General features: G+C 33.9%; 2 protein-coding genes and 1 long non-coding RNA gene across 3 annotated transcripts in view; 1 reads left to right on the top strand and 2 right to left on the bottom strand.

The window, feature by feature from the left end:
• The window catches only part of LOC109169534 (transmembrane 9 superfamily member 11-like), a 14,614-nt gene extending 7,733 nt beyond the window's left edge, over positions 1-6,881 (top strand). The window contains exon 3 of the mRNA XM_019318398.1: positions 6,871-6,881. The gene's annotated coding sequence lies outside the window, so the exon portion shown is untranslated. The remainder of the gene's footprint in view (positions 1-6,870) is intronic.
• LOC109169536 lies at positions 1,428-2,074 on the bottom strand. The gene is made up of 2 exons (XR_002052256.1): positions 1,993-2,074; positions 1,428-1,909 (listed from the first exon to the last, which is right to left on the bottom strand). It is a non-coding gene; the product is annotated as an uncharacterized LOC109169536 (long non-coding RNA).
• On the bottom strand, positions 5,255-5,818 carry LOC109169377. Its single transcript, XM_019318260.1, has one exon. It carries the CDS (start codon positions 5,816-5,818, stop codon positions 5,255-5,257), a length of 564 nt encoding a protein of 187 aa, XP_019173805.1.
• Positions 6,882-7,755: the final 874 nt, after the last annotated feature.

Genomic DNA, 7,755 nt, shown 5'->3' with positions numbered 1-7,755 from the left:
TTGTATGATTTTGAGTGGTGTTCTATGTGTATGATCAATGTTGCAAAAAACGTTAGGCGCCCACTAGGCGACGAGGGGGCGTCTAGGGCGCCGATTTTTTTATTTTATTTTATTTTTATTTTTTAGTTTTTTTTCAAAGAAAAATTAAACTGAAAATGGTAAAAATTCACTAAAATAAAACATAAGGTTTCTCTAGTTTTTTCTTACAAATTATTTACGTAAGTGGTTGTAAAATCATTCAAAATATTGTTGAAACCATCAAAATACATATAAAAAAAAAAATTAAAATTAAGAGCAAAAGAAGCATTTTTTTTGAAGAAATTAGAGGGTCAAACCGCCTTTAGCAGTTTGCGGTGGATAGATTTCAAAAAAATACACAATTTCACACTTTACAACGCAAAAAAAAAAAAAAATTAATTAATTAAACGCCGATTTAGCCGGCTAGGCGGTCTAGGTGGCCGCCTAAACCGCCTAACCGGTCGACCGTGGAAGAGGCCGATTCCTACCTTTCTCGCGACGGCCGGTGAGCGTCTAGGCGTAATTTTTACAACCATGTGTATGATCATACAAGATTTAAACGATAATACACAGTAATTTTATAACAATATTTAAAATTTCCCGCATAAATTTACATAATACTGAGTAACTTTATAATATTTTATATTTATTAACTAATAATTACCCAATATAAATTTAACTAAATTGGAAATTAATGGAATAAAATCAACCATGAAATTGGAGCCCTAATACTTGATTGTTCCTCCTCGCTAGTCGCCAACTCGCCATCGTCTCCTGGTTACATCCTAGAGAAGAAGCTCTAAAACTGTTTTTATAAGGAGGTATCAAATCCCTTACCCATACCCATATGTATATATAGATAATTTTTTATATATTTTTTTTTTGTTTATATTTCTATTTTTGGGTGTTTCTCCATTGGTGCAGATGATGTTGGACTCTCTTAATTTCTGGAAAACATTTCATTTTTCATCTTTCATTGTTAAATAGTTCAAGCCTTTCTTGTATTCTGTTGAAATTGTTTATGGAGTTTTGAAATCTGAGGGCTGTATTGAGTAACCTTTCTCATATTGCAAGTATTTCAAAGACCCATTTGATTTTTGGGTGAGATTTGGGGATGGATGGTTGTACTTTGCATTACAAGCTCAATCTAATAATCCAATTATCACTGTTAGGAAATCTTGATCCATTATTAGACATTGGATTTAGAGAATTACACCCTATGTGATGGGCTCTTTGTAGGCACAACCTAAGAAGCTGCTAAATCACCTTAATTTACCTTTTCATCATCTTATTCGAGTCGGGGTGTGAGGGCCTTTGGGTGAGGGATTTCGAGAGAAATGGATAATGTTCTTGCAGTTGTATACTTGTATTGCAGGGGGTGTACAAGTGATTGTTTGGAGGTCTTTTTGTCTCTTTCAATTGTTGGAAACTTGATTAGTCTATTCATAATTAGCAAATTCAATAACTGTATCATTCCTATAGTTTAATATGCTTTTGATTTCCATTTTCTTGTGACAAATTGCAGATGATTGTTTATAATTTCTATCTTCTTGCAATTGCAGATGATTGATTATAATTCACTCCATTTTTAGTTTCTTAGAACTAAACATCTTCACTTCATCACCTTTTTTTTTCTTCTAATAATTACACATTTACACTCTTTAGTACCAAGAATGAGATCGGTCATTTGCACTCCATTTAATTGGTTTGTTTGTTAAGTTAATCGCGGGATGTGCCTCAACTAGTTTACAGGGTCCCAAAGTTTGTTTGTTAATTGATCCCCCTCGGGCGTAGTTCAACTCAAGAATTCTTCTAAGGTAATTGCCTTGTGTCCTTTGAGGCATGTCTTCCTGACCTTTTAGTGCAACTAGCGGAGCTTCTAAGAGTTCTCCTTTAATAAAGCTTGCCATCAATAGGAATCTATATATATATATATATATATATATATATATTCTTGATGTCGAGATCAAATACCTTTCAAGGAAACTCCATATCCCATGCATGCATTTGAAGGGGAATAAATTCTGTCATACTATTTGTTTTGCTCATGCATGAAAATACAGTAACTGAATTAGGGCTGATAGTTTATCTGTGCAGTTCTTGTGGTGCCAAGAAGAAATGGGTAGTGAAGGAGGTGCGATTGAGAAGCAAAGCTCAGCAGCTGCTGGGAATCCCGCAACATCTTCATGCAGGAGAAAGAAGTCTGAAAACGCTACTTTTGTAGAGGATGTGCGAGATCACATTGACGAATTCATAAATGCTTCCATGGATGAACACAAGACGTGCTTCCAGAAGACTATCAAGAAGGTTAGTTATTAGTTACCTTTTTGTCATTCTCGTCGTTATAAATTCGTTCATTGTTAATGGTAACGCGATCTCACAGATGTTTGGAATGTCAAAAGTTGTCGCCGAAAGGAATGCTGAAGTGAAGGAGGTTGAAAGCTCACTTCCTCTCCGAACAGTGGTATCTGACTAGAAAATTTCCCAGGCTTTTCTCAAACAATTTCTACTTCAAAGGTTCTTGAAATAGAAGGTGGTTTTCCTCCCATAATGTAAACAAGCAAATTTTTCGGGGTGTTTTCCGTTGAAACTTTTATATACTTTCAAAGACTTTTAACTGATGAATTTTAAATGACTTTTATATAATCTAAATGACTTTTATATAATCTTTTAAACTTTGTTCGTATATCTATAAAAGTTCATGATATAACTAATAAAAATATTTCTTTGAACTAAGCAAACAACTAAGTTTGCCAATAAATGTTTAATGATTTTATAGAACTCTACTACTTCAAATTCATCATCTACTTATTCTTCCTCCCCAACAACCTTTTCAATTTCATTATTGTTGCATTATGTCAATTACCTAAACGGTACTCCATATATTAAATAATACCTATAAACAAAATTATTTATATGAAACAATACAAAAATATATATTTTTTAAAAGTAAAATAAAGAAAAGATCTATTAAAAAAATAATACTAATAATAATACTTCTAGTAAAAAATACTTAACAATTACCTTTAAAACATAAAACAAAATTTATGAACTAATAATAATAAAGAAAAATGATCCAATAAATTCATAAATTTTACCTGAAAAGTCAATTAACTCCCTAAACTTTTAAAAAAGTGCAATTACACGTTTACACATTTTAACATGTTATATTGAGGCAATAAAGTCTAAAAATCGGTAAATGACTTACTGTTACTTGCCATTAAGGTTCCAACATAAATTTTATCTATCTCTGGCGGCCGGCGACAATCAAACTGTTGCCGATTACCAGAGAAGGTGACCAACTGGTTGCCTTCCCCAGTAGAGCAACTAGTTGGTCACCTAGAGATGGCGACCACTAGGTGGTTGCCTTCTTCGGCGAAAGGCGACCACTAGGTGGTTACCTTCTTTGAGATGAGAAGGCTAATTGTTCACCTTCTCTACGGAAGGCGACCAACTAATCACTTTATCGGGGAATATGGCCAGTTGGTCGTCTTCCGCTGGAGAAGGCGATCAACTCGTAGATGGCAACCGGAAGCAGTTCGACCATCATTAGAGATGAATAAAATTGATGTCAGAACCCGAATGAAAGAATATAATAGTAAGAATATAATAGTAGGCTAATAGCAGGTTATTTACAGATTTTTTTTTTAACTTTATCGCCTCAATATACCATGTTAAAGGGTATAATTACATTTTTTTAAAATTTAAGGAGCTAATTTACTTTTGAGTTAATTCTACCGGAAATCCATTGTATTTGGTGACAATTCCAAATTTAATCCCAGACTATCGTTTTTGCCATTTTACATCCCAGACTATCCTTTTTTGAATATTTTTAGTCATTTTCATGATTTTTTCTATTTTTAGTAAGAACATTTTTGTTTCTTCATATTTTTCTTTTGTTATTTTTCCGATTTCAACTAGTTTAATTGGTTTGAAACTTTACTAAATATTGGTTGAAAAATATAGTTACTAAAAATCAGAGGTTACCTAAAATTCTAAATTAATTAAACTGGTTGAAATTTTGAAAAAATAACAAAAAATAAAAATATGAAAAGACAAAAATGTTCTTACTAAAAATATAAAAAATCATACGAAGGACTAAAAGTGTACCAAAAACGATAGTCTAGAATGTAAAATGACAAAAACAATAGTCTAGGACTAAATTTGAAATTGTCTTTTGACAAAAACGATAATCTAGGACTAAATACACTTTACTTTTTAAGTAAAATTTACAAATTTATTTGACGTATGAACTTGCATTTTGACAAATTGAACGTTATCCAAAGATCTTATCATAACATAGTTATTATAAATATATCCTTCTTTGTTTTCATGTTCAATCGTTCCAAAACATTGAAACAAGGATCACTATCTAACCATTTTCTTTTTTTTTTGCACCAAACTATGGTTATCGACAACAATTGAATGAAGAATATCAACTACTTATATTTGTGAAGAAAAATCTACATAAATTATAATCTGAAATCTGAAAATCTATAAAACTCAATAAATTTTTTAAATAACGATAGACTAAAAAGTCTAGATCAAATACTTTTCAAATCAATAAAAATTTACAAGTCTTGATTGAACACACCCCCTTAATTACTCTGTTTAGTGTCTTACAATTGGTTGCAGTTAGAACTTGAAAGATTCAATAGAGTAATATTTTCACAAGAATTCCTGTACAATCAACTTCAAGATTACTGAGATTTTGCAAGAAAACAAACCCAATTAAATCTATCTGCTGCTGAAGAATCATCAAAGTAAATGGCATGCATGAATATCAACAATATTTATATAATATAAACTATAAAAAAACAAAAATTAAACAGTGAAGGCCATCAGCCCTCTTACACCAGACAAGTAGACACAATCACAACTACTGGATTACAACCAACTAACACTACCCATATATTAATCAGAATTGTACTAAGAAAGACCATACTTCCAAACTAAGAAATTTACTACCTTAGATTAAAACTAGAAAGCAATACCAAATTCTTACAGACTACACAAATTACCATTAGCTTATCAGTTCATCCAAGAATGAAATTAGCAAGAGGAATAAAGAGACTTCAGACGATTGCAGTGCTGATTCGACCTTCCCCTTGAAAAAATAAGGGAAGATTACTGCGAAACAGAGCAATCAACCAAACTTTCCTTTCCATTAACTACTTCATCTTCACAGTAATAGCATCCCAAGAAACCATTTACAGACCCTTTCTTTTCTGGAAACTTAAGACAGATCGAGCCTCAGAAGACGGCGTAAATCACAGGTTGCGTAGTCGTTGTTCTCAACAAGGATGGTTTTCTTCTTGAAGAAGCCTGGGACGGGCAGGGAACTGGGCGGCGGAGAGGAATCGCAGGCCGATCCGGCATAAAAGTCGGCGATGTTAAACTTTTTCGGCGTCGTTTTACTCTCCACTCTTTCAACACAGCCCTTGGGCTCAACCTTCTCCCCGATCTTCTTCAACGGCGCCGTTTCACCCAACCCTTCACCGCGTTTCAAAATCCTCACCTGCCCCACCATGAAATCCCCCCTCGTCTCCGGCGGCGAACTAGAGAAACTGACACCGCCGTTTCCATTTCCGCTACCACTACTATTCCCCTTCTTCTGCGGGCTGCGCTTCCGCCGATCCAACTTCCCAAATCCACGGCCGGGTTTCGGGTTCGGGTTCGGGTTAGGGTAAGAAGAGAAATTCCTCTTGGAATTCATAACCGAGTTAACAAAACCACTGTCACGATAATCAAATTGTTTCTGCAAAGCGTCTTGTGGACGAAGAACTTCCACTGAACCCATCGGAAAAATAAAACCCTAAATTCCGACAAGAAACGAAAATCAAAACAGAAAACTAAGAACAGATCAGATCGGAGGAGAAAAGAATAAAGAACTTCAGATCGTCAGCCGGCCGTTCGGCTCTATAGAAACGTATATCTATGACTGTATGTATATACAGACAGCTGATTCAAGATAGGGTTCAAAGATGTGGAGAGAAACAGAGAAGAAGATAGGGTCATTTTATAGAAACCATAAGCGCGTGTTGAAGTCCTATTTGATCTCTCAATGGGATTTTTATTTTCCTTTCCTTTTTTTTTTATTTGAATTTAAATCAGAATTGATTGCAAAAAGATTATACAAATACTAGTCTAAATACGTGCCCTCGAACAATTGAATAAAAATAAATAAATAAATAATCCAATAATATGTCGCCATGTCATACAATGGGTGTAATATTGAGAGTATATAAATATTACGGAGTAAAATATTTTGTAATCTTTGTGTCTATTATTGGCATTAGTCCATTGCTTCTGACTAATTTCCAGTTTTCTTTCTAATGATTTAGGACTTTAATTTTGGATTCTTTCTCATGTATTAAAGAATTTTTTTTATTTTTTATTTTTGACATCTTCTTTTGACCTGCTTGTTAAGACATTTTGGGTTCTCCATTCTCTTTATGTTTCTTTCTTAGGTCTAGAATTAATGAATTTTCTTTAAAAAAAAGATATTTTTTATTTTCTTTATTTTGGATTCCTTTAATGGAAGACCAAAATTTTACATTGTAACAAGTAATAAGATATTAATTAATATAAAATTATTAAGAAAGTGAAGTAATTCTAATCGTGGTAACTATTAGAAGTTAACATGTCTTTTTTTTGTTTTTTTGAAAATACAAAAGGGAGGGGGAACCCAAGGCTGTGGGACAAAAACGAAACAACCTACTCCGTCTCAAGCATGAGACGATCGCTCACAGCCCCCATCTGATCATTATAAACAAGAGTATTACATCCAGGGGAGAGGATACAAAAATAATACAGGACTCCGCCTTGTTAGCAGCGAACGTAGCTAAAAAGTCAGCAACAGAATTTTACTCACGAAAGACATCCACCAACGCCGTGCTACCACGTCTATGAAGTAAGTCTATTCATAATTAACATGTCTCTTTAAAAAATATAAGAAGTTAACATGTTTTAAAGTCGATTAACTTAATATTCTTGTTTTAAAAATTTTGTTTTAAAATAATATAAAGTAGACATAGTAATATAGAGCCACGTAGGCTCCAAACCCAACAATCCAAAGATAACATTTGTAAGCATTTTTAAGTGGAAATCGAAACCTAAAAGAGAATCAGAGAATCTGAATAATGTGTTGTAAGGAATAATAATGATAATAATAATAATAATAATAATAATAATAATAATAATAATAATAATAATAATAGAAGAAATAGTGGGACGTGGTTTCCCAGTCGCACGTGAGTGATGAAATGCGAGTGGAGTGGTGGGCCCCGCCGTTGTAGGTTAAAAAACTTTCTTTGAGGAATAGAATCAGTCCGCCGGCCTCTTTACACGTCCTATACGTGGTCCAGCCAACTGGAAGGCACATTCTCCATTTTACCCTCACTTTTATTTCAAATTATGCTAGTCACCACCGGGTATATGGTCCAATAATAATACGGCGTCAGCCGCCGCCTCAAAATGTATATAAATAGTGGGGAAAGAAAAATAATTAATTGGGAGAGTACACGGAAGGAAGACAGAACGCCAGAATTGACCAAGTAGTTAAGGGCGATGAGTAATTGACAGCTTTAGTTTAGAATAGTGTGTGGTCCAACGACGTTACAATTTCCACATGAACAAAATGGGGTCGTTTCCCAAGTACTAAGCAGCTGCCAAGCAAATGCCTTGAAAAAGCAATGGCTTATGAAGTCCAACCATACCTCGGATGCTCCGTGACGT

The sequence above is a fragment of the Ipomoea nil genome, unplaced genomic scaffold, assembly GCF_001879475.1.
Source record: "Ipomoea nil cultivar Tokyo-kokei standard unplaced genomic scaffold, Asagao_1.1 scaffold3314, whole genome shotgun sequence".
Lineage (NCBI taxonomy): Eukaryota > Viridiplantae > Streptophyta > Magnoliopsida > Solanales > Convolvulaceae > Ipomoea > Ipomoea nil.
The sequence above is the reverse complement of the archived record's forward strand: the minus strand, read 5'-3'. Positions and strand labels throughout refer to the sequence as shown.

What these genes read in the sequence shown, in the direction of transcription:
- LOC109169377 (XM_019318260.1), bottom strand. Translation starts at nt 5,818, where the DNA reads ATGGGTTCAGTGGAAGTTCTTCGTCCACAAGACGCTTTGCAGAAACAA.